Genomic DNA, 27656 nt, shown 5'->3' on the forward strand with positions numbered 1-27656 from the left:
CAGGAGGCACACTCACCAATTTGGTAGAAAAACAGGAAAAATGTCCTTAAAAACTCCCAAAGCATGGGATTGTTTTAAATGTTTGTAATCGTGTGTGGATGTATATCTACACATTTCATGTATAATTGCCTTGTTTTCTTTCCACTCAATGTGGATATGACACATGCAATTAAAACACTCAAGGAGCATCTTGAATGTGCTCTTATCCTCAAGTAGATGCACCACACAAAGTTACATTCATGAAAATTGCTCATAATTTTCAGCAGACGGTTAAAGCACTGCTTATTTGGAATTCTCTTAAATGATTTCTTTTGTTCTCTGTGAACATTAACGTACTGTAGAAATTAGTGGTCATGCATAATCATTGTGTTCCATGAACGGAATTTCAGCTATTACTTCTGTCGAACAGCAGAGGGCAGTAGTCAAGTCAAATGGATGTTCCCTGTCAAATAAACGTAACCACAGATAAAGATGATGACCATTTCAGAAATTTGAAGGATTTGAATTTTATGCCGTTGGAATAATATCACTTCATGCACTCAATAGTCAGACTATTCCATAACCGTTCTTAATACGAAATATACTATTATTTTCAGTTTAAATTCCGTATCAGTGCAGATTAGCTGATAATTACTCTATCCTGATGTGGCAATGTATCTGCACCTGCTGTCATTTCATCTAGAAATGGGCGAAAATGATTACAATGTATCTTATTAAACAGTATAAATATATAGATGAAAATAAATGTAACCGTAGCCATTATTTTGATGCAAACCTGGTCGAAACTCGCATGCCTTGATTTTAGACTAAAGGCATTACAAAATAGTCTACTGGCATACTTTGCTCCCCTCTCCAACCTCTTCCGCTCTGACGCAACCGAATCCACAAACCCACGGAATGGCTGGACCCCCTTATTTGCACCGCTGAAAACCAGAACATGACTTTAAATACTGTCTTGGAGATTTGGTAATGTTTTTTTTTCGTTCCAACGTGAATCAGTATCCCGTTTTTAAGATTCCAAGACTGCGAGAACAGGGAATGAACGCCGTCTGCATTGACAATCTTAAAGTTACAAGATGAACTAAAAATGTTTGTTTTACGCAGCAAAGGAGCAGGCTGCTTTTGGACATGAGTGTTCTAGTTCTATAGATGGGTGTGCATTGCAGTAGGCTACTGAACAAATAAATGTTATATAGTCGCATCCCTCATTTTTTCTCGTAATGTAGTTTTGATCTTGTGCTTCGGAACTGTAAACGCATATCTGAAAACAAAAAGTTTACTTCCCACGCATATCTTAAACTTGTATGGTCGAAGATAAAAAATGCTATAAGTGAAAAATGTGTAGTGCAGAAATGTATAAAATTGCGAATGCGAACACTCACGTGCTGCATATAAGACAAGTAATTTAGGCTACTTTTCTGATACAATTCAAGTAGCCTGCAGACGATCAAGCGTGCACGTTAAACGGCACTACAGGAGTGAAAAAAAAATCTTCAATAAGATCTTGTTCTACGGGAGACAAAAGACGCTGTTTTAAAAATCTATGAGATCAGCAACAACATACGCATTTGATCCGCTAACCAGCCAGTACACAGTTACCTTGCCGTCGTCAGGGTAGCCAGTTGGCCAGATATTGCGAGCAAGTCAGTGTTACTGCACCAGAAGCCAGGGAGCTTGCACGTCTCCCACATTCTGAATATGTGACGGTGGAACAAAAAACCTATTCACAACACGGTTGCGATTCCGGCTCAGAAAATAGATTTTAGTGCGGGTGAGATCGGTGTGCACATCTGTGTGCGAAGCACAGCGCTGCTTTTAGCGTAGTCGAATAATTCTCTTACTCCCGACTGCCGTCAGCATGCACCACGCTGTCGGTAGAGCATCTTATGTGGACCAAGGAACCGCGTTTATGGTCAATGCCATTTACTAAAATGGACGAGTCATCGCTGTTGGATTTACTCGAATGCTCCGTATGTCTGGAACGGCTGGACACGACCGCCAAAGTACTCCCCTGCCAACACACATTCTGCCGACGCTGCCTGGAGAACATCGTCAGCTCCCGCAATGAGTTGCGATGCCCAGAGTGTCGGATACTGGTAGACTGCGAGGTGGATGATTTACCAGCGAACATCCTCTTGGTACGGTTATTGGATGGGATTAAACAGCGACCGTGGAACGGCGGAAGACCGTCACTGACCGGGGTGTCCCTGGGATATGCAGCCGGCATTTCAGCCTCACCTCCAGGAACGACCATCCGTGACTTGACAAGTTCGACTCGGAGCTCTCCAGTCAAGGTTTGTGGCCACTAAACAATTTATGCAGTGGCGGTCGCTCGCGTCTTTGAGCGCAATTATATGAAAATAAATTTCTTGACTGTACATTCCATATAGATTGTTCACGTAATTGGTAACAAAACTGTTGTCCTTGCTGCGAGGACTAATTAGCAAGCAATCGTGTGGTAATAACGGATATTCTACAACTGCGGTGCATTTCATTTCATGTTGGCTACAGTAGCGATAAGCATCGGATTTAGCTATTTACAGCCTATCCTGGTTTTTAATTACCGTTATCTCTGCTGCAGTAGGTCACCTAAGACTGAACAAAGTGTAAGGAGAAGCGATTTGAGTCACGTAAGTGGCAATTAGAGTTGTGCCAATTTGTTTTCAGGTAACAAGTGTAATTCCAAAGCGCAATTTCCCCTTAAATGGCACCAGAATTCAGTGTTGATATTCTAAGAGATTCCACTGACACGGCACGCTTTCTGGGAATGCCAGTGACCACATTTAAGATCCGGTTTCAGATGAACCCCCACCCTGCCTCCCGATTCAAATATTAAGATACTGGCGATTTTCAGAAGGTTTACCCCATGTCATGATATGCTAGTGGAAAGCCTGCTTGACGGAAGTCCCACTGGACTGGATGGCAATTTTCACTGAAGAAGAACAACTGAAAACAGCTAGTGGCTAAATTCTCGTTTGCCAGTTCGTTGAAAGAGTTAGGCTGGGGATAGTCAACATTGTGGGGTGCCAATAGATTACTTTTTTGCTGCAGTGATGTAATCGTATTGGAGGTAAAATTGTCTACTCTCAGTTTCCGGTTCAATTTTTTTTGTTTTGTTTGAAAAACAAAAAGCACTGCACGGACAGGTCCAGTTTTCAGTGTTCTTTCAATGCTCTGTTGTGTTATTCTCCAGCCCTATTTGTACTTCCACAGGAGGCTGAAATACCTCATCCTACTTGGTTGTCTTTTCACTGTGACTTTGAAGTTCCCTTTGTGTAGTCATGGCTACAACTGTGTTTTTGTTGTGTATAAACTAAAAAAAGAGAGGACAAAATTATCTATGACCAGTTTCAGCACTTAGCAAAAGAACCACCTTTATATATAGCATGTGACTTGTTCACATTAGGGGAGTGAATGTAATTCACACACACACACACACACACACACACACACTAGGACACGTCCCAAACCTGTTGCTTGTTTAAAGAGCAGAGCTACGATATTTAGACTTTCTGTCATTTTCAAGTCTAAATATTATCTGTACCTTGATTTCATTAAACAGCGCCTTTGGATGCGTTCAGAGAGTGGGCGTTTTCGGTTCCCTTCTGTACATACACACATTACTGCTGAACACCCATGAATAGTATGTGTGTATTGCTCTGACGTATTCTTGCCGTATCTTTGAGATACTCGATGTAGTGTAAAGAGAAATTATGTGGAGCGATGCTTAGGTCAAAGTTAAAAGGCCAGATCAAAGTTTGCTTGTCAAAATCAGGCAGAGCATTTATTTGCATGGAGTGATGTATTTGTTCATTTGTTGTTTTGTGGTGCTGCTAAACTGTATAGCCAGGTACTATCAAATGCCCACCATCACCAGCTTGCCCAAACCTACAGTTCTGACACCAATATGTGTGGGACTGTACATGCAGTATGTTTCAGCAGATGGGAATTATCGTGCACAGGATCTGGAACATATTGGAAGAACAAATGTGAATCTCAGTTTTCCAAGCAGTGTAGGGTCCAGATGTTTGGACTGTGTGAAGAAGGCCTTTGCCATGGTGGTGCCTGGAGGCTGTCCACAGGCAGGCGTGAGATTGATCCAGGCTCAAAGCTGCCCCGTCCTTGTTTGCTTAGATTTTTGTGAGACTGTGGTGTCTGTGAACCTTGGAAGTGGTGGACTCCTGCCTCTCACTTCCTCATCCCTCCACAGCCCTGAGATGAAAGTTTGAAATAATCTTCTGCTGCAGCCTGGCTTTGAGAGGGAGGACATATGGGCAGCAGAGTAGTAGCGAAGTGGGCTTGTACAGTAACTTGGAGGTTGCGGGTTTGATTCCCAGTGGGGCACTGTCATTGGATCCTTGTATCCCAACCGGAATTGCTTCAGTAAATGTTCAACTTTAAGTTTAAGCAGTTTAATTTTCTGTGTGATTGTCCATGTATAAGAAAACTATCAGCGAGTGCTAATTGCCAAAATAAAGTAAATTATTAATGGAATGTTGGCTGGCACTGCTGACATTAAGGGGATCTTTAGATCATCACCTCACTGTGGGGTCAGGGAGACTGAAAAGCAGCCAAACCCAGGCACCAGAGATTAGAGAAAAGTCAGTGGTTGTTGGGAAATTCCTTGGCCATGCATTTTTAGCTGTTGCAAAGCCAGAGGGACATATAAAAACCTTTCTTTTGGTTGCACTCTTGGTGCAAGTATAAGGGTCAAAGAACACAAAACTTTTCACACCCTTATTGTTCCAATTTAAAAGCAATGAATACGGTCTAACAGAATGTCCTTAGGGCATGTGGAAAATGTATTGATACAGCAAAATTGAACTGTTCACACATATGGTACTCTACTGAGAGTTTAATTGAGGACATCACAGGTGAAATATAGTCAGGTCACTGAAGTAATGTTAAGGCTCCACCAGGAATAAAAATGAAGTAAGCCTGCATATGAGGTATACTGTGGAGTTTTCATTTGCTTCAGCCGAGTAATTTCCTCTTTAGTTTTGAATTTGTGTAATCTTTAATAATTTAATTGAACTCCGTAGAATTTTAATCTTTTCTTATTTGATATTGCCACCTACTTTCCAAACATGCTGGAAAATCAATGTAAGCAATTCAGTTCTGTAATATTTCAAACAAAGAGTCACAAAGGGACAGAAACAAAAACCTCTTGATTAAAAAAAAGAATCATTTGAGCAAATACTCATACTGTGTACTTCAGAGGCCCATTTTGTAGATACATTTCAGAAGCTGCAATTGCTAAAATGAGAAAAATGGAGAGTTGGTTTCCATTTTCAAATGTTTCATGTACAATTATAGCAGTGAAAAATTATATTTGGTGTAAAATGACAGTAATTTGACAGTAATTTCTGAAATGATTGGTTAGCAGATTATTGCTGCTCCATTTTATGTTTTCATTCTACATTCAATTTCAAACATGGAAACACTGGTGCTTTTTGTAAAATCAGGACTATTTTGTTAAAACAACACATTGTCTTGGGGAGATGACTACTTAATACTTTATGTAGCTCATTCATGGAGCATAAAAGCATAAAATAACTTAAGTGTCATATTGTAGCCAACAATGTAGTCTTGAGAACATGAAAACCTGCTGCACTTTTTAAAATCCCGCTAGATGCTGTTATTATTCTCAAGGTGTCTTATTCACAGGGCTCACTATGTTTTATTTGGCTTATAAATGCATGCTTTATCTGATGTTTATTTGGTTTTAGGCAAAATGTCTCTGTTCTGAAAGTGGTTTGAGACCCAATTTCTGTTACCCAGAAAGTCTGTAAAAAGGTCAAACGTGAGTTTAAAATATAACTGGTGCTTTGTTTGTGTTTTGAGACACAAGTGCCAGTAGGAATTCTGAGTGTTCTTGCTCCAGAATACATTAACATTACCATGATCTTAGGATGAACTGAAACATATAATTCTCTTTAGGATTTTTTAACTTGGTGGAAATCTGAATGTGATCATTTTAAAATGTTCAGGTTTGCTGTTTAAGATATGTCAGGTTACGGTCCACACTTGGATTTACGTGACGGGATATATAACAGGATTTTGTTTGAAGGGGGTTCTCAAACTCTCGAGCTCTTGCATTGTAACAAACTGTTAATAGTTCTTAATTAGCCATTTTAGTTTCATTAGTTACTGTAGGAAGTAGCTATGAAAGACATGAGCAAGAAATGTCACATATTAATATCAGGAATTTTATTTTGTCAGATCAGTTCATGCTTTGGTTATCTGTAATGTGTTGCATGAAAAGTAGTTATTTTAGTAACAAATTCTGTTTTTTAAATAGATTAATTTATTACCGGCTGGAAAGATAATTGATGAAAGTGTACACTTGAAATACATGCTAGCAGTATGAGAAGTATTTCAGGAAGGTGTGTTAACCATTTCTTCCAACAGTACACCAATCACAGGTGATAAATGCTATTTATAGCTCTCAACCATTTGGTTCGGTTGCCGTTCTTGGCAGCTGTGAAAATTCACAGTCTGAATGAGCTCCTGATGACTTCTTTTCACACCTATATGGGAAGCAAAAAAGCCTGCTTGTCTGTTTTCTCCAAGGACCTTATTGGGAAGTTGTCAGGAGGCTTCTTGGAGTCCATGAACTTGATTTAATTTCATTTGTTTTTTATGCTCATAAACACACAAACGCACGCACGCACACACACACACGCACACACACACACACACACACACATGCTCTTCATGATCTGCTCTTTAATGCCAGAGAGATGCCTAATCTCTCTTAACATGCATGTTTTACCCAGATAACAATTTTTCATTCTCAGAACATTTCAGGATCATTAGGGTTAAAATACCCAATATTGAAATGGTTTTTTAAAATCACGATTTTCTTTTTAAATAAAAGAGCTGACAGCCTCCCTTCCTTATGTATCCATTCCACTTTATTCAGATGGGGGAAGTAGAGAGGGTTACAGTTAGAGATGGATGACAGTACTAAAAGTTGTAAGGTGGGGATTCAAACCCCTGGCAGCACAGGAGGTGCGTAAATATGGGTTGAAAGTTAGCTGGCTATGGACTGTGCCACACAGACTCCCTATACACTGCCTTTAAGTCACAAGGAACAATGCAGGAATGAGGAATGAGCCACATGCATGGAGTACACAGAGTTCTGTCAGGCAACTCTTGCTCCAGCTGACCCTGGCTGGCCTAAGCAATCCCATTTTCACACACTTTCATATTCAACCAATCACATAAAACATGTTTTCTTATACTCATTCAATCACATGCACACATCACCAATGGAGCACCTTTTTAAACCAACAATCAAAACCTCCGGCGCTGCCGTTTGCCTGCGCTGCTTTTGCATGCTTCGCTGCTGCTGCTCAGAATTGCGCTCACCCTCCACCACCCCATCACTACCTGTAGTTTGAATCTTCTTCTAGATACTGGGGTAGGGTGGGGTTCTGGCATTTCTCTGGTTTAGTAGGGAAGATGTATAAGGTAGGTCATGCTGGTGTGTGCTCTACAGTGCCTGAAGCAGAACCATTCAGCGGCAAACCAAAAAATGTACTTGCATATTCATTAAAATATGTAAATACGTGACTTGTCCTGACTAAAATGAGCTGTGAAATGGTAGCTGGGTAGTATGTCCCTGCTTGCTCCTTGCCTCTGTTTCAGGTAATGAATAAAGTCTATGCATATCCAACAAGCCATTTGTGAAGAGCGGCGATGTCTGTACCATTGCGATTAAGATGTCATACCTCCCACCATTTGGAGGCTGAATGCTGGGTACATTGTGGTTTTGCCTTGATAGCCGATGTTGCAGAACATCGTTTAACCTCTGGTCCATGAAAGGATTGGTTTTCAGCACAGAGGCAGTATTACTAAATAGAAAACTGAGTGAAAGATGTACGTCAACGGGAGAGAAGAGTGAAGAGCTGACATCATAAGGGGAGAATCCTGTGCCACTCCTCTTAATGCACCTATATTCTATTCCTTTGTGAATCATGGCTGTTAAATAAATTTACTAAGTGCAGGGGCTGAGTGGATCTCTAAACAGTGATCAGAAAATAACTAATCCTGCCTTGTCTTGAGTTTTGCCATTAAGAGTGTTGAGGACAAAAATTTGTCAGTTTTTCTTTTTTGACCACCGAATGCTTAAGTGTGTTTTAAAAAAAAAGAAACGTGTCCCTACTTTTGTTAAACTGAGTGACTGAAGTAATTTATTAAGAGTAAAATATGTGAGCACTCTGTATTTTGCATAAAACAGTGGGGTGTTTGCTTGAAGAAGACCTTGCCGATATTGCAAGTTTTCTCAAATGTTCTGAACTGGTTAGAATACCAGAGCAAAATCATTAGTTATAAGAGCAGCTCATGTAAATGCTCCACGATTGTCAGAAATAGCTTTTTTGTTATGATTGTACCCTGCCATTTTTTGTCAGGACACATATACAGACATTGTCCAAAAAGCAGAGCACAGGAAAGAGCATTTTATCAACTAGGAAACAAAGCTGTCTTTGGCCTGCCGTGGGTGCTGTCTTGTGACAGTCCAGATTGGTTGTGTCCGTTCCGCAATCCGTAACGATCCGACTGAAATACGGACAGGAGGCAGTCGATGGCACTTCTACACTAAGAAATCCGTTAGAGAATTTAATAAAGCAGCAGCATTTAATTCCGAGTCCTACGAAGTCTTGGCATAATGTCATTAGAAGGCAGTTTTGGTTTAATCTATTTCATTTGCAGAGGGTCTGTACGAAAAGACGATCGTGTGAAGACCTGACTAATCCACCTGGCGAAGATCGGAAAGGGAGCGCGCACGCCAGATGGTCGCGGCGAACGCTTTGCTGCCCGTTATTAGTGAGGATTAGCACTTTATTAACCATTAAGTGCTGCCATGGCTTCCTGGTAAACTTCTCGGAGATTATGTCAGCTTTTCACTTGTTATTGAATTTGGGATACCGCTGGGAAGCAGAGCACCAGGCAGCAACAGCACCTGTTTAGTACAGAGAAACGCTCCCCCACAAATGTGATGATGTTTCGAGCCTGTGTGCGCACGTACGTTTACATTTAGCTTTCTCCGATCCGCACCTAACAAGATAGCTGGATGTGCACTTGTATACTATTTTTCAGTGGCTCTTGCGTGTCATATAGCTGGGTGTGCACTTGTGTACTATTCTTCAATGGCACTTGTGTGTCATATAGCTGGGTGTGCACTTGTGTACTATTCTTCAGTGGCACTTGTGTGTCATAATAGCTGGGTGTGCGCTTGTGTACTATTCTTCAGTGGCACTTGTGTGTCATATAGCTGGGTGTGCGCTCTTCAGTGGCACTTGTGTGTCATATAGCTGGGTGGGCACTTGTATACTATTCTTCAGTGAAACTGGTAATGCAAGCTACCTATATTGCGGTGTACATTGGCTGGGGATGTACTGTATGATATCAGTCTGATTAATCCAGTGAACATTCTTTTGTTATACAATGGGGTTTTGATATTGGTGATGGTAATCTATATTTGTACTTTATAATAACATGAGCTCTTCATTTGACTTAACCGTTGATAAAGATCCTCAGATCCTCTGCTTTCATTACTTTTACAGGGCCTTGCCTATCTTGTCGAAACAGTCTGATATAGGGTAATACACAATATGAAAGGCAGATGGCTGTTTCCTTTGTTTGAATATGCATTCATTAATGGCTGGTATATTAGCGCTTTTAAATGCTGTGGTTAAAGAATGGGAGATGAGATATTGAGGTATTTGGTGCCATTATAATTTCAGTGTTTGCCTAAGTATGTCCAGTCAATACAAGGTGATGTCTTTTGTGACCCTGGCTCAGAATCAAGAGGCAAAACCTCACATTTATTATTCAGGCTACTTTTATCACCTCTTTATCTTTATTGAGATGGTAAATTATGAGACATATTTGACAGAAGTAAAATCCCTTGTCTCTTTGATGTAAACCCCACGGCATCAAAAACTAAAGATGATTTCTGAAGTTTGCAAGCTGATTATTCAGTATTCATAAGCTGAATATGTAATACTCCCTCAGGCCATTTACATGGGTCATGAGTAATCTGGAACACAAATAGAACCGCTGTGTGTCACTCAGTTTCTGTCAACACACAATTCAAATGCTGTTCACAAGGTTAATCCTAGCCCTATGTTCCTACAGCAGTGTACGAGGCAGGAGAAACAAGATGATGCCATTTGCCATCTGTGCAGATGGGAGGTGCTGAAGCCATCTGCATTTTAACTTGCACTTGCTGGAGGCCTTTGTCTTTGTGTGTGATCAATTCAAGTTGGAGAGCTTGTTCGCATCCTTTTTTTAATTTACTGCCTTTCAGTAGGCACTCTTATCCAGAGCAACTTACAGTGCAGACACAAATGTAAAGATATGAGATCAAACTGCAGTAATTCTGCAGTGGGAACATATAGTCCCAAGAGATAGCAAGTGAAACCTTGATTGACAATTTTTCAACTACCCTAGAGAACATAAAGCTATGTTATACAGCAAACAAGAACCAAACTACCTGAATGAGCATTAAACTAAGTACATTAACAACATCACATAAACATGGTGGTGGGAAAGAAAGTAATAATTGAGTGTCAGTGGCATAACAGGACCAGGGCATTTGGTGTAGAGGGAGAACGGGAGTGGACCAAGGACAGAGCCCTGGGGGATGCCTGTAGGGAGGGAGGCTATTGGGTGTTTAAAGTGTGCCACCCCTAGAGACCTGGAGGGGACATCCAGTGAGGTAGAATGAAATCCTAGTAAGGGCCATGCCACAGATCCCTATTGCAGGCAGGGAAGACAGAACAATGCCATTGTCAAATGCAGCAGAGAGGTAAAGGAGAATCAGGCTAAACAGATTGGAGGGTCTCACTAAAGAGAGGAATGCAGTGTCTATGGTGTGGTCAGCCCAAAAGCCACACTGTCCCTCCTGGTGGAAATCCACCAGGCGTTTATGGTTAAAACACAACAGCTTGTTCAGATTTATGGTGATTTGCTGCACTGTTCAGTTTTAAAAGTTTTTGAATGGAGAAATGATCTGTGATTGTCCCTACATAAAAGTTATTGTGCCTTTTTCCCACGGCGTGCAGGAACTGGCGCTGTGGGTTATGCATGGCAAATTGTGGTCACTCACTCACTCACTCACGGACGACCTTTCAGAGACGTTTTGTGGGACGCATGCGCAGGTGGTGCCAGCGAAAATGTGTCTGCGGAAGTGAGTTGCGCCATGGGTCTGGATGGTTTCGTGCTAGTTTAAACACAGGCTTGTCTTTTGTTATTTTCTGTTTGCTTATCTGCATAAATAAAGCCATAGGTTTGGCCCATTTTTTAAATACTCTTATATAGATATTTTTATTAAAATTCATTTTGTATCAATATACCAAGTTGCAGTACAAATCTAAGTGAACTTGAGTGTATATAGTGATGAAGCTGTAGCCACTTACTGAGTCCTGCTACGTGGTAGCACAGTTTTCTCATCTCCCACTGGGATGTCATTGGTATCCATTGGTTAGTGGCTGATTATTTGTTGACTGGAACATTTGGCTACATATGGACTGGAATCTCTGGCCTCATTACTTTTCTGTTAAGCTGTATTCTGCATTGCTATCAGCCTCCTGCTGTTACACTTATTAGTGTTAATTATGTTGTCAAAAAGTAATTACATGTGTGGACAATACATATATATCACTAATTGCCATTTTTAAACTTGACAAATACTTATTTATAATTCATTTACAATTGCTTTCCTGGCAAATAGCGCTGCACCTGATAAACTTCAATTATATATGAAAGGTTGGACATCTAGGCTAAGTTTCTACATAGTGTTTGGGCCAAAGACACATTTTTGTTGATTTGGCTATACTCAATTTTTGATTAATAATCAAACAATTCACGTGTGGTGAAATTGCACATCCTCAGATTTTTAAAAGACATTTTTATACACTTTTCATCATTGAGAATTAACAGAACCTTTTATGCATACCCCCATTTTGGGGCAGCATAATGTTTGTGAAATATTAATGTTATTTAAATGCAGCCATGTTTAGTACTTTGTCACATATCCTTTGCACACAATGACTGCTTGAAATATGTGACTCACAGACATCACGAGGTGCTGAGTATCTTCTCTGGTGATGCTCTGCCATGCCTGTACAGTCGTCTTCAACTTGTGCTTGTTTAGGGAGCTGGTTGCCCTAAGTTTTCTCTTCAGCACAAGCAACACATGTTCAGTTGGATTCAGTTTGGATGAATGACTTGGCCACTCAAGAGTGTTTGGCTTTGAAAAACTCCTTTCAAATGTGTTTTGGGTCACTATCTTGCTGTAGGATGAAGCGCTGTCCAGTGAGTTTGGAGGCATTTGTTTTAACTTGAGCAGATAAGACAGTAGTCACTGATATACCCACGCCTGATGTTTGGGGGTTTTCCTTCATAATGGTGAAAATTATATGGCCATCAACTGTAGAGGTCTTCCTTTGCCTACCAGCCCCTTTGCCATTACTGAGCTTCTCAGTCCTCTCTTTCCTCTCAATGATGTTCCAAACAGTTGATTTTGGCAAGCCTCAGGTTTGGCGTGTGTCTTTGACTGTTTTTCTTATTTCTCAGCCTCATAATGGCTTCCTTGACTTTCATTGGCCCAACTCAGGTCCTCCTGTGGACAAATGCCAATAACAGACTCCAAAGGCAATCACAAGCCTGGAATCAGGTCTAGATACTGAAAGCTCTCTTATAACTGCACTAAGGAAGCAATTGAACACACCTGACTCACCAAAAACACCAGAAATAGGGACTGTTACGTCCCCTGCCTCTGCTTGCCTGGGTAGTGCAGGTGGAGGTAGTTGCTTAATTACCTAATTGGCTGATTGCCTCCACCTGCCTATGGCCCAATATATAAGCCCAGTAGTATGAGGCAGGGGAGATTTTCTTTTGGGTCTTGTGATTTGTGGAGGTTTTATTTTGGGGTTTGTGATTTGTGTGGAGAGCTTTTGTTTTGTGAACTTTGTGTGTTTTTGTTTTTTATTTAGATTAATAAATGTCTGGGTTTGTTTTTAGATCAGTTTCTGTCGTGTTGTGATAGCATCCGGACTTTGTTTGTTGCGGCCAGGCGAGCCAGCCGTAACAAAATGGGGGCTCGTCCGGGATCTGCCATCACACTTCCCTGCGGCGGCGAGGAGGCTGCGCGCAGACACAGTTCCCTGCGGCGTCGAGGACGACGCGCGCAGACACACACTTCCCTGCGGCGTCGAGGACGATGGGCGCAGACACACACTTCCCTGCGGCGTCGAGGACGATGTGCGCAGACACACACTTCCCTGCGGCGTCGAGGACGACGCGCGCAGACACACACTTCCCTGCGGCGTCGAGTGCGACGCGCGCAGACACACAGGTCCCTGCGGCGTCGAGGACGACGCGCGCAGACACACAGGTCCCTGCGGCGTCGAGGACGACGCGCGCAGACACACAGGTCCCTGCGGCGTCGAGGACGACGCGCGCAGACACACAGGTCCCTGCGGCGTCGAGGACGACGCGCGCAGACACACAGTACCCTGCGGCGGCGAGGAGGCTGCGCGCAGACACACACTTCCCTACAGTGGCAGATTCCTCTGGACAATTTGTGGACATTTGGTATTTATTTTTTTTGTTTTGTATAGTAATTTGAAGAAAAAAAAAAAAAAGACCTTTTAGTTTGTCTTTTTTTTGTCTTAAGGGTGGGGGTGTTACGTCCCCTGCCTCTGCTTGCCTGGGTAGTGCAGGTGGAGGTAGTTGCTTAATTACCTAATTGGCTGATTGCCTCCACCTGCCTATGGCCCAATATATAAGCCCAGTAGTATGAGGCAGGGGAGATTTTCTTTTGGGTCTTGTGATTTGTGGAGGTTTTATTTTGGGGTTTGTGATTTGTGTGGAGAGCTTTTGTTTTGTGAACTTTGTGTGTTTTTGTTTTTTATTTAGATTAATAAATGTCTGGGTTTGTTTTTAGATCAGTTTCTGTCGTGTTGTGATAGCATCCGGACTTTGTTTGTTGCGGCCAGGCGAGCCAGCCGTAACAGGGACATTATGTATAAAAATGTATTAAAAAGCCTTTAATAAAAGCTGAGAACATGCTCTTCACATGCACATTGTTGGACACCCTTGGAAATAATAAGAAAATATTTTTAATAGATGCAATGTTTGTCTTTTTTGATTTGGAGTCATACGCTGCAAGCAGCATGACTATACAGCTGTACTAATAGATGCCTTGATGAAGAGTGGAGTTGTGTTTGGCTCAATGAATGTGTTCAGTTTTTTTGTTCAGTCATTGATTTGTTTTGTGTATATCCCTGTACACAATTTTTGTATTGATTTTGAGAACCACTTTGCTGTTGTCTTGGAGAGTTTCTTCAATGACAAATTGTATAACGGCAAGATTAGTTTATATGAATTTAGTCACTCAAACAGCTGGTCTGGTTTATAAACATGAATTGTAAAATTTTCTCATAAATGAATACAGAAACAACAAATATTGGTTAACAGTGCTATCCTTCATGCTCATACTGAGCAAACATATGTTGGTAGATAGTGTCTCCGTTCAGCTCTAGTAGGCTGAAGTTTCTGGCAAAAGGATTAGGATTACTGTAATGTCCAGCGTTTTTCCTGCATGGAGAATTCTGCGGGGGCCTCCTCCATCAAATTTTGTCCTGCCTCCACAAAATTCTGACCAGCGACGGCGTGAAAAAACATTCTGAATACAATCGTTGTGCATGGTGGCCACCATTTTTGTCATGTGACCCTATCGCAATCAGCACCATGCACCAGGAAAGGCGCTACCGAAAAACGCAAAGCTACAGCTGCTGTGTGCAGCGGACGTCGCTATGAGTTCGCTGCGTTATGACAGGTAAGGCTGCAGTCACACCGGACGTGTTTTATCGGCTTGCGAACGCATGACGCCCTACCTGTCTTGATTTTACGAAGCCTACTCTGAAAAAGGCGCGGGAGGCATCTTTTTTGCTGTTGCTAGGCAACTGCACTTTGCTCGAGTCAATCACGTGCATTATGTATTTAACAGCATTAACGAACTAATTTCACCCCAAAAATAATTTGCAATCTACGTCCACGTGGCGGTAATTTGTGACCGTGCCTGAGGCCGATTTGTGAAATTGTACAACTGTGAGTAGGCGGAAACTGGAACAACCAACTTCTCTTCCGTCTTTATTTACAGCAGAAGCTAGCGGCAGAATCAAGGCCTGCCTCTGTTTTCATGCGATTGGACGGCAGAGAAAAGAATGACAGTGTTGTAGGTTACATTTTTCTTGGAGCGCATCGACATAGGATCATTTTCAGCACGCCAAAAACCAGCGAGGCACCCGGAGCGGATAAACGAGGTGTTTGGTGCACAAAAGCAGCGTCGAAAATGCTTCCAACTCATTGAAAATAATTTGAAGTAAAGCAGCCAAAGCTGTTAAAGCACGTCCGGTGTGAAGGCATCCTACTTTTCTTTTGCACCCAGGCACGTCCAATATTTTCAGAAATGTTTCCTAAACTACGTCCTATCAGTTTAATTTTTTCAACTTTGCAGATATGGCCCGTAGAGTTCGAGAGGACAGTAAGTCAGCATCTGATCAGTCCTGGACGTTGAAAAGAAGGATTCACATTACGAACTAGATGTGGTAAAGTTTACTACATGATCACATGAACGTGATTAATGTATCGCCTTTGATTCATTTTGAGCCAGGAAAAACACTGAATGTTGTAATACAGACGCCCCCCCCAATTTGTTCTTTTTATAGTCACTAAGATATTGACGATTAAGCTGAACCGGTAACCCAGAGAGTTTAACCACCCAGACACCCCTCCTTCGGTCTCTTATGTATGTTACGCAGATTCCTGGAGTTGAGCCCCCTCACGGCCATCACAGAGAGGAGGAAAGATCACCGGGTCAGATTCCACTTTGGCTTACGAGCTCTTAGGATGTTGGACGCCTCTGTGTTCAGCACAGAGCAGAGATTCAGACGTCGTGCCCTGGAAAAGCTGACGGAGCTCTGGGCCGTCGGGGGTCTAATGACAGATCCAGAGCTTAGCTGCACGTCCAGCTGTGGCTCATGACCTGTGGGGGTTCTTCAGGAGGGAAGAAAGGGGGAGGGAAGGGGGATGAGGTAATGGCCAAGGGCTGGCTGTGGGTAAATCAGCCTTAAACGGCTGTCCCCGGCCATGGTTAGTGCTAGCGGAGCAGCAGCGAGATGCGTCCGGAAGGTTCCAAGGCAGGATATAGGGGGTACTGTGGATGTTTCTTAGGCTCGAACGAGATTACTGGATTCTGGGGCCAGTTCTGATTGGTTAACTTTTAAAAATGATAATGTTTGCTCATTAAATTTGGTCCACGCGCAAAGTCAATTAACAGCATTTTGAATACCATAATGGGAAGTGCTGCCTTCAGCTGGTCTTGTTGCATATGTCTTGTTAGTGCCTATTTTTGATGTGATTGAGTAGAGCTCCAGGGCTGCCATAAAAAACAATTAACATGCTTGTTCTTTGTTTTTTCTTCAAATTAAAAGTTGTGTGAGTGAGCTGTTAAGGCATTCAGTTCGATTTCAAATAATAAGAGGGTTGTTTCACCACGTAAGTTTCTCTTTTGATCTTATTCCATTCTTCAAGGTGTAAAGCAGTACTTACCGTTTTAATTGTTAATTTTAGTTTTCTGATTTGCTGATAAAGAATCGCTCCCCTGAGGGGTATGTTGTTATTGGATATGTAGAGATGGCAGTGCACCTGCTTTACTTGAACTTCAGCGGCTCATCATAATCATAATAACCATCATCCTCATAATGGAGTTTTGATCATTTTAAGCCTAAATGCTCAGTTGAAATACCAAAGTATTCAACTGCTAAATTGTCTTTAGGTTTTATCTAGTCAGGAGTATAACTGCATTACATGAAGAGCATTTGAATGCCAATGAATGCAACATTCCAGTGTTGTTTGAAAGCTGCATTAATCTTGACCTTCCCCATGCTATCACTCGTAAAGTGTATTTTGTCGTTGCACAGAAACCATTCTGCATTTTTTCACTCAGCAATGTCACTGAATGTTAGGAAGCCTTTTTGATTGCCTAAATAGTTTTCTTAGGCCTGTCTATTCATCTGTTTTCCACATTCGTTATTCACAAACGTGAACTTGGTTTGTGATTAGACATGGGGTTCTGTAAGTGAGAACACATTGCTGTAAATGGGAAAACTCTACACAAACAGTTGTGCAGAACAGTATGAACACATGCTAGATTTTATATTTGTTTTCAAAAATGTTTTCATTTTAAGTTGATATAGAATGAAATTGTTAGAAAAAGACCAAACGGCCCGACTGTTCTCTAATGCAGCAAGTGCAGACCAATTTAGATTTCACGTTCACATCACGAAAAAGGGGGAGGCCTGCCCAGGAAATAATTAGGTTTGTACGATAAACATTTTGGTCGCAATCAGTCACGAGAAGGCCTCTTGCTGGCCTTTGTTTTTTTTTTTTTCTCCAAATGTAACACAGTAGAATATTTGAGGATAATGCTCTTCCTGTTGTAAATGGTCTCTGCGGAGAGCCAATGTGAATCATTTCCTTGGGGCCGGCCGGGGTTTCGTTTCGCTCGGTGTGTTTAGTCTGTGACATTGAGAGGAGAGAGGTGCATGTGTGCAGAGAGAGCGGTAGAAATGAGAATCCAGCACATCTCCACAGCTCATCTCTGGAGAGATTACGTTGCATCTGCATCATTCCTTGTTGCAGAGGCAGAATGTGCTCTGCATCTGTAGTTTGCAAACTGCCACGAAATCTTAGCCTCTGCTTCCTGTAGTCTGAACCATCGTTTTTAGACCATACAGAAGCACCGACGGAATCTTCTTGAATTTGTAACGGCTGCATACCTAGGCTAATCTTCTGTGACCGTGTTGTAACGGGCAATGTAGGTTTTTGTATGCGCATACTGTACTTCACCCATATCATCTCCTCTACATGACCCTTTCACCTTTCATATGGTTAACAGACCTGTGTTAGTTTGTAGTCCATTCTAATAAGTTACCTCTTGGAGATCTCTGACGAAACCGATCTCCAAGAAGGTTTGGATCTGAAGAAGGGTTAAGGTGTTCAAGTCTCACTCAAATTTCAAATTCAAAGTGCTCTATTTGCAATTGCCATGACAGGCACTTGTTTTGCCAAAGCAGAGGTTATACAATAAAATAATGTAAAATATGCATTATAGATAGAATTGGAATTTAAATGTTTTTTTAATTGCCTACTTCTGCTACAATAGTTGAAAATTCTCTCTCTCTCTCGTTTGCTTTTCCCTGTACTTCATGTTCTTGGCATATCCTTTTAGCGAGAAAGCTGTTGCAGCCAACAGCTTGTCTGTTTCCCGTCCTGAATTTCATGTGGTCTGTTTTAGCTGCGTCTCCTCTTTCACAGTAAAGACACTCAAAGATGAAAAGACATTCAGTTTGAAACGGCATGCCTGGCTGTGATTAAAAAAACAAACTCTCCTTCAGTTTGCTTTTGAATTAGAAAATGGCAGAAAATACACAAAAACACTTCAGGCTCTAAATAAATCTCATCTGTAGTGTACACCCTTGCTGGCCAAAGAAACTCTGGGGAAGCATAGTGATACGGAACATTACACTGTGGTTTCCATAAAAAAATAAATGTCTTGGTGTGTGCCAAGTGAAAAGGTTTACAAGGGGTGATTTGAACCAGTCCCTTATTACTCTGTGCTATGTAACTTGCGCCAAGTGCCAAAAATATAGAGACCTGTGTGCGTTACAGTTTTTGGGGTCATTGAAGTGCTAAAAGTGCTTCACTTATTTTTACATAGATGTTCTGAATGACTTTATTTTCCATAGTTTCCATCGGTTGTCTCTTTTTCTTCAAAAATAATGCAGCAAAAAAGGCAGCCTCTAAAGCCATACTAACATTGCCTTTGTTGAACCTAGAATTAAGAGTACCCCCGTGAAACCCAACTGAAAAGCCGCCTGTGACTGTAATCTGACACACTTCACCTTGATGTCTGTGCTCATGTGTAAAAATAACTGCAGGACCACCCATGAGTTCAGTCACAGCTACAATCCCTGCACACTTAGGGGCTGGTCATCCCGAGGGGCAAGTGTCAAAGTCACCAGTAATGGTTTCATTTTTGTAGTTTCCTCTATATATTTATTGTTTGGTAAACTATACAATGCGAGACCCCCATATGGCTTAACACAATAGGCGCTGCAGCTGGTGTTTAAAAATGTGCCAACAATTTCAACACGTTGCCGAGTTATTTATCCGTCCTCCATCTGTGATATGGCCACCAAGGGAGATTCTTGTACTTTCCTGCGTATACTGTAACTCTTCCTACCTGGAAGAAAGTGACACTTCAGTGCTGCTTCTGTGCCGGCGATAATGAATACGTGGTGGCCGTTTTCATTTTCTGTCCATTTCATTCGTGGATCACAGTTTCCCCTTTTGGAAGAGATGATATTTACTGCCATTTTTCATAGGCCAGATGAGAAGGATGTTAAACTTTTCCTTTGGACTTTTAGTTCATGATGGCAATATGGATCAGTGGGAGATGTTTGAATGCACTTGTGTAATGGCGATGTTTTCAGCCTCCAAGTTGACGAAAGTGGAGGTAAAGCTGGAGGGATAGTTTCTCTGCCCTTGGGAATTCTTAATGTGGATGTGTACTACATCACCAGTGTACAGTCAAAGGAAAGATAAAATCTCTTCAGATCTCATGGGGCTGCTGTTGTTCTCACAGATGTTTTGGGAACAGCAACGACGTGGAGTAGATTTGCAAAGATTCCCCAGTGATTGTTTTCTGTTTATTTAGGATTCTCTTACTTTCCATGTCTGGTGTTCCTACATTCTCTGTGACTGTTTGAGGCCTATATAATGTATGGGACTCGATGACGATAGGGGCTGTGTTGTATCCTGTTGTATATATTTTTTATTATTTAATTTTAGTCTTCCAGTTAACTGGTTTGTTTCCCTGAAAGTAAGTGAATGTAAATTTGCAGCAAGCCATTGCTTGCACAGACACAACCGTTGTAGATGTTTCTTTCTTGTGGGCTTAATACATTTTTAACAATGTGAGTCACGTCTATGGTCTGCTTTTTCAAACAGTGTGGTAATGGGGCTTTATCTGCCGCGTGGGTTAGGCTTTGATCGCTCTCTTGCTGGGAGAGAGGAAGTGCTGTGCGTACGCTCCTTCACTTGCCGTTGGGATGCGCACAATGGCCCTGGAACTTCCTCTGCTTCTCTCTCAATGAGCCCCTTATCCCTGTGCACTTGGCAGAATGATGTTGTGTCTGCACGGCAACCAAATTCATTTGTTGTGACTGGGTTGGGGGGGGGGGGAGGCTTTACCCAAGTAAGTGAGTATTCGCCTGCAGATTCTTAAAGGTTTAGAAAAAGTTATCATAAAATCTGAAACTTTTTTTTTTTTTTCGTCTTTCAAAAGTAAGTACTCTGCCACACCTTTGCATTTGTCTTCAGGTACAAAAAAAAAAAAACTAAACACAATAGAGCTGACCCAACCCAATAAGCAATATAAGCGGCTGCTTATGGCCCCGCGACTGCCAGGGGCTCCCTACAATATTATAAAATATATATTATTTATAGTGTTGGGTTGGGGGCTCCCAAATCACATCCTGCTTAGGGCCCCTCAGAGGCTGGGGCCAGCAGTGAAACACAAGCACAGATCAGCTGGTATTTGTTTAGAGAAAGTCATAAAATGTCCCACCCCTAGTTGTAACTTGCACAAGTAAATATATTTTTAAACCAAAATCAAAAGCAGTACATTATCGAAACTGATTACTTAGAGATTACTATGACGTACTGTTCAGCATTCAGATTCAGTATTAAATCTGCTCCGATGTGTCCATATGTGTTGGAGCTTAGAGTTTTTTTTTTTTTGAAGGCAAAATTAAATTTATTAGGAATGAAAATGGCATCAGAGCCTTACTTTAACCCAATCTTCCAAAAAATACAATTTATTTCTTTTAGTTTTATTTGTGTAAATACAATTGGGTAACCACACTTAAAGAGATGGAAATATCAGGTTTAATTTCAGAAGGAAATGGCAGTGGCTCGGTTTCTCCTCTCTGTACCAATACAGTAAGCCCTGGCACAGCACATTTAATGACTCTGTCAAAGGAGTCGGTCTCGGGCCTTGACACCACCGACATCGGGCTCAGAACTTGAAGTGGTTCAGCTCACTGTGGGCAGCTGGCTGCATTCGTGAATACTCTTTCTCTATTTGTTTATACTCTTTGTGAGCCTTATTTTCCATGGCAGCTTATATTATGCTTTGCAGTCGGATATGCGCATGAATAAATCTTTGCGCCTGGCACATAGGGTTCAACAGTGGTGCCCCTCCTGGGATCCAGTCCTGCAAATCTACTGTTATGGTTAAGTGTCTTAACCTCTATGTTACACCTTCATGTCAGATTTGAATTGATTTCTGTCACCTTGACATATTTTTTCTATTATGCACAATCACAGTTTTAATTAGGCTTATTGGTTTTGCTCATGTAAACAATTGTACATAATAGACTAACTTACAAGGTAGTGGTAGGTTGTGTGTATTTAATTCACACAAAGCCATTCTGTCTGAACTTGACCTAAGTGAGGGCTTAAGAGGCACATTCATTTTATTTGGGATTTAGAGATTCATTCAGTTCCAGAGGCACTCTGTGGTTTGCATAGAGATGTTCCTCATCTCTGCAGTCTTGTTTACTCGGCTTTAGTTTAAATGTCACAATGAATGTATGACCCACAGCACGAGGCTAGAGTCAATTTTATTGGACAAATTAAGACTGAAATACTTTCAGAAGCTATTTAATGAACCCAGAGATTAAGGCAACCCAGCATAAACCCTGGAGGTGTTTTTGCAATAGGACACAGGCCATGCTTTATACATCAAACCATGAAGTAGAGAGTGTCTCAGAACCCAGACAGCCAGTGATATGAAGACACATTCACCTTACTTTCTGAGAGCAGAACTTGGTAACCGCAATAGGTATGCTAGGGATGTGCCAGCTTAGACATTGACTGGATTCTCAGAGAGAAGCTTGTGGAAGTGTGAGGTATTTGACACTATTTGACCACTTCCCTGTGTCTCATAGTTAATATTTGCCACCTAGAGTTGATGTGATTGGTTAGAAAATATTGAATATTGGTTACATCTCATAAATTAGGCAGGTTTATGGCCCTGAACTGCATTGGTTTTGTTATGGCATGTTATGTTTTTATTTTTATGGCATGTGTGGCTGTCAGGTAGATGTCAGTGGTTATGTTGTAGTCTGTATTTCCGGTCACTTGTCTCCCCAGTACTGTCTCTGTGTCTGTGTTCCCTGAGCTGCTTCACTCCCCTGTACTTGTGTGATTTCACTATTCGGGTGGTTCCGGGTTTTCGTGGTTTCCCCCCTTCTTTCCAGTCTCGCTTTACTTTCTTCCTGCTGATTTCTAGTTTTACTAATTTCTACTAATCCCTACTAACTTATAGATTGTAAAGTACTAACCTCACTAATATACTAACATGTGAATATTACTAATGGACTAACACACACTAGTTTTGGGTTTTTGATAGTTTAGATCACTATACTAATACATTAACCAGTCTCCTTTTCCATGCTGCGCTGTAGCTCTGCCCCTTTTCTTTCTAGCCTGCTCTAACGCTGAGTTCTGCAATTGCCTGCACCTGTCTCTTGCTCTAACTGCACCTCTCTCTCTCTGCACGTGTTTTACCTGCTAAACCCAGGCCGTCTGTTATCATTGTTGTCTATGTGATTCCAGTCCGCGTTTTGTCAGTCCCCTGTCATTTAATTAGTTATCCTAATGTTCTTCACCTGGATGTTGTTTGTTACTCCGCCCTCACTCACGTAACCCCTCCTTGATTGTTACCTTCCCCAGTGTATAAATGTCAGTCTTTTCCACCAAGTCCCTGTCAGAACGGTGATCATATTCATTGTGCCGATTATTTGTAAGCCTTTGTTTATTGAGATTCTTGCGACACCCCTTTGCCCGACTTCGAGTTTGCCTGCCCCTTTTGGTTTTGTTTGATCTGGTTCGACCTTCGCTTTTCTTTGACTTCTCTTTTGCCTGCCCCTTTGTACCTTCGCTATTTCTGATCTCCTGGTTTTTGACTTTTTGCCTGTCTTTTTACTTTTCTTTTGGAAACTCGATTCTGTACCGCACTCTCTCTGATCACCTGGCTACGAACTTCGCACTGATTAAAGACGACGTTTTCTTGGATTTCCCTGGTCTGCGTGTGGGTCCTTACTCTGAACGTCACAGGTTAGGCACAAGTGGTCTTATTGTATAATGAGGAACACTTGATAATAGTACACAACATGTTGGGTAATGATTTGTTTGAACTATAAGCCATGAAGCGTACATAGCAAGCATTATATAACTGCAGTGGCTGGTCATAACATTATGTCATGACCAGCCACTGCAGTGTATTACAACTCATAATAAATATCAAAACACTGTCATAGTGAATACAGCTTACTGTACAAAACAGATACAATTTGATCGCTCCATATATTTTGCCAAAGTTATGACATCTGTCACAAGCTATAATCCGCTACCGTGGCTAGTTATAACAGATATGTTACATGCTTATGATGTGTAAAGTATGCTTTTGACCCAATGATTATTGTGTGTTATCAAAAAGACCAATCCTCTTTGATGCATGGTGACTCACCATTGCCAGCTGTGATGGCTGAATGTGACTCATTTAATTGTGCAGGCCTGGCAAATGTGTTCACTGTGAGTGCATTTACTCTTGTCAGCCTTGAGAGTAAGAAAGAAGCTGCAAGAGGCTAGATACACTGCCTACAGGAACGACGGAGAGAAAAATAAACAGCTGTCCGCAGGTCTGTAAGTAGCACTCTGTGACCATCGCTAGACGTACCACGTTGCCAGTGTTATTGTGGTGTCTCCGAATGCCACACAGACTGGCAGGCATTATAATAATGCAGTAAAAAGTCTAGCAACTCCTCCCACTCACTTCCTTGACCATACTGTGATGTCATAATGCACCACTGCACAGTAATCCTTGCTTTAGGACCTGTTTTTGGCTTTTGTCTCAGCATTTGGTCTGTTTTGGAAAGGCACTGGACGTACGTCCTGCACACACCATGTCAAATGCTCCCCCTCTTCAGACTGCGAGACTTCCACTGAGAATAAATAGGTGTTTAGTCTGTGTGGCTGGCTTTTTCCACCATCTCTCCGGGGAAAATTCTAGACAATGTGGTGATAAAAAATCTTGTTGATCATTCACAAAATGTGCCTTTGTTTCCCTGTGCGTGAGTGTGTGTGTTTTTCTAACAGTGCTAAGGATAAGATCATCTGCTGAATGCCTAATTGTAAAATGTAAAAGTGAAGCATGGGATACAAGTTCCTGCAAGCTTCAAATGTCACCTTGGGCACAGTGAAAGGCAGACACCTTCACATGGCATCTAACACTGCTGAGGTCTTAGAGGGCTGTGGTATTTTTCTGTCTAAGTTTACTTGGGTCAGAGACTGGGTAAACTTTTACAGATGGAAGATGTCTTTCCTCACTCTCCCTCCGCTCTCATACATTTGTTGTTTTATAGCACGCTGCTTGAAAATATTATTGCATCTTTAAAATAACAATTCAGTGTAAACCTGAGCAATACCTGTAATCTAATGTGATGTAAATATGACATTTTTCATTTAAGCATATATGGTATATCTTTCCACGTTGAACATTTTGCATTCAGCATTTAGTACAAAAAAACTAAACATAGCTGATATTCTTGCTTAAAACAAGGCTTATATTGGGTGTGAATTCAGTTTATAAACACAAAGCAATGTGACTAAACAGTGTAGCTGGTAATATGTGATTGAAAACTGCTATATGGGAGGACTTGGCTTGGAATTTTTTCCAGATTTTTGGCTAACTACTGCAATGCTATTCAGTTGAATCCAGCCCTGAGGGTGAATGCCCTATAGTGAGTCCTCAAACCTCAAAGGCTGCAGGAGTGTGGGGTGGGGGAGGGTGTTGGGGTAGGAGAGCAGGTGCAGGAGTGGCTCTTACTGTGAAAGTTTTGGGAGAGATAACCTGATCAGCCCCGTGGGGGCGCTCAGCTGTCCCCTCTGAATGATGTCACACAGCTGGAGCTGAGTTTGCCTGGAGGAATGCAACATTCCTGCATTCTGTCTGGTCCCTCTACTGCTAAGAGCAGCTGGTGGTTAATAGTTCTGGCGATTGAGGTTCTGCTTTTGGTCTTGGCTTGTCTTGGACCCAATGAAAAATGACAGCATCCAGAAACTACTCAAAAGACCTGTGGCAGAACTAAGGCTAAGTTGAGAACAAACAGCATCTTTCTGTGTCTGTAATAGCAAAATGCCCAGTGTCTTGCCTTGCAATTTCCTCAGTGGTTCTCACCATCTTGATTTGAGACAGTTTTCAGTGTTAACTGAACAGATATTCTCCTAAATAAGTGTAGCACGATGTCTGTGGCTGTAAGCCTGTCATAGCCATACTGTGGCCTTGCCACAGTACTACATTTATGCCTTTGTTTCATACGGGGTCATCTCAAAAAGCTCTTGTGTGTGGGCCTGGAGACACTGCCCAATAACCGTGCCACTGTCTGGAGCCAGTCACACAGATTATGGAGCACATCATGTGAGAGGAAAAAGCCAAAGCAATGAAGCACACGCACACCTTAGCGAACTCACTGATTCCCTCCTATTCATACCATTAATATTCATAATACCATTCAGCCATAGCTTTTTAACTGTGAGCAGTGTCATTTGTACAGCAGTCAAAGAGTTTGCTGCCCTCGCACACACCACCATTTTGGCAGGCTGAGACGTTTTTGTCATCGGACACCAAAGCTCTCCTTTGCGATCTTTGTTCAAGTAATGAGAGAGGAGAGAGAGAAGGCTGTGATCTCTCTTACAGCTGAAGTGGATGTTTCCAGCACCCAGACTGCCAAGGCACAGCAGCACTTACAGGCGAAGAGCTCCAGGCAAGACAAATGACTCGATCCAGTCGGAGGAAAGTTAGCAGGCTCAGGAAAGCAGTATGAAAATGTGATGGGTGGGAACGATGACAAATTCCATTCCCTCCTTTTGTGTGCATTTTGCTTTTGTGATTTGATTAGACATACTGATATGGATCTGGACAAACATAATTAAAGCAGCGAGGATATGCCCATCTACAATAATGTGGGACATTGAAGGTATACTGAACGTCATGAACAAACATGCAATAGTCTGTTGCTGTTTCAAATCAAGCATCTGCTAGTTGGAACAGTTATGGATTGTGTCATAACAGAATTGCATTCACAATTATTTTGAGATACAGTTGTAAACTTAACTTGCAAATGCAGCCAGTTGTCCAAAAATTCATGGGCTGAAAACACATCAATTGTTATAGTCATTGTTATAGTCACAATACATGAACAATTGAGTTTATAGACTGTAGTGCATCATATATGATTTACTGGAGATCTAATTAACAGTGTCTGCTAGCTGTATATTCCCAACCAGTGTGCAAAAAAAAAAAAATTATAGGCATTTTAACGACCAGTGAGTAAAAGTACATTCTGCGTATTTATGGGCAATTAGGGATATTTTACGGGAACACGGGTCAAATAGGAAGTTTAATCAAGCAGTGCTCTCTGAAACAGCCGTGGAAGGGAAGGCCAAGACTAAGCTGGCCCATTCGCGCCCCATCATGCTGTAAATGTGAGGTTTCTCGCTTGCATTTGCAATAGAAACTCTGGTGGGGAAAGCAGTAATTATGGTCAGACTTGGCGTAAGGGGAAAATTGTGACGGCTGTTACTACACTAACAGTGCGCATAATTTGGTTCCTGACCCGGCCAAGCTCTCGCCCTGAGTAACGCTCACACTCCTCCCGATGCTGGCCTGCTTGTGTACTGTGAGAAAACCGCTGACTGTCATTTAGCTGTACAGTAACTGTCTACTGTATGTTTTCTTGTGTTTTAAGCTTTATTTGTCTCTTACTGTAATACACTTTGGACTGAAAAGTGTTCATTATAGAACCAAAAAATAATAATTATAAAACAGATAGTTCCGGTACTGGATGCTCATTGGTCAATACAACGTTCCAGCCATTCTATAATCCCTGATAAAGCAAGGCTACATAGAATGTGTATGCATCATTTTAATAATATGCGATTTTGACTATTTTCAATATTTTGTAATGTTAACGGATCCATTAGCCTGTTGTTTATCAATCCCGGTCTTATTATTATTTCACCAAGCTAGCCATCATTCAGTTAATTAAAGAGCTGATGTTAGCTAGTTTCTATGTAGCTGGTTAAAGTAGGCCTAAACAAAAATTATTGTTGCTTAGCAAATTAATTCAGCGGAAGGACACTCCATGCCAACCAAAAAACATTACTTTTAAAGTTGCTGTGTTTCTTTGGTGAATTGTTATGAGATATATGGTGACGCCCTTTTATAAAAGCGATATGGCTCTGCTTTGCGTTATGCCGAACAACACCCCCTAGCCATGCCAATATTCATGAGTCAAACCACGGGTTCTTGTTCCATATTGCTTTATTATTCATGCATTCAGAGCAATACCTACTGGGTTAGGGAAGATATGCCATTTAGCCTATGATATTCTGACTTTTTCCCAATATATTGTATAACATTAAAATATACAGTATCTGAACATATG

General features: G+C 41.6%; 1 protein-coding gene across 1 annotated transcript in view; it reads left to right on the top strand.

The window, feature by feature from the left end:
• The first annotated feature begins 747 nt into the window (after nucleotides 1-747).
• LOC135250969 (E3 ubiquitin-protein ligase SH3RF3-like) overlaps nucleotides 748-27656 on the top strand; it is a 121102-nt gene continuing 94193 nt past the window's right edge. Inside the window, exon 1 of the mRNA XM_064327862.1 lies at nucleotides 748-2294. Coding sequence (XP_064183932.1) covers nucleotides 1887-2294 — 408 coding nt within the window. The 5' untranslated portion in view covers nucleotides 748-1886. The remainder of the gene's footprint in view (nucleotides 2295-27656) is intronic.

The sequence above is a fragment of the Anguilla rostrata genome, chromosome 3, assembly GCF_018555375.3.
Source record: "Anguilla rostrata isolate EN2019 chromosome 3, ASM1855537v3, whole genome shotgun sequence".
NCBI lineage: Eukaryota > Metazoa > Chordata > Actinopteri > Anguilliformes > Anguillidae > Anguilla > Anguilla rostrata.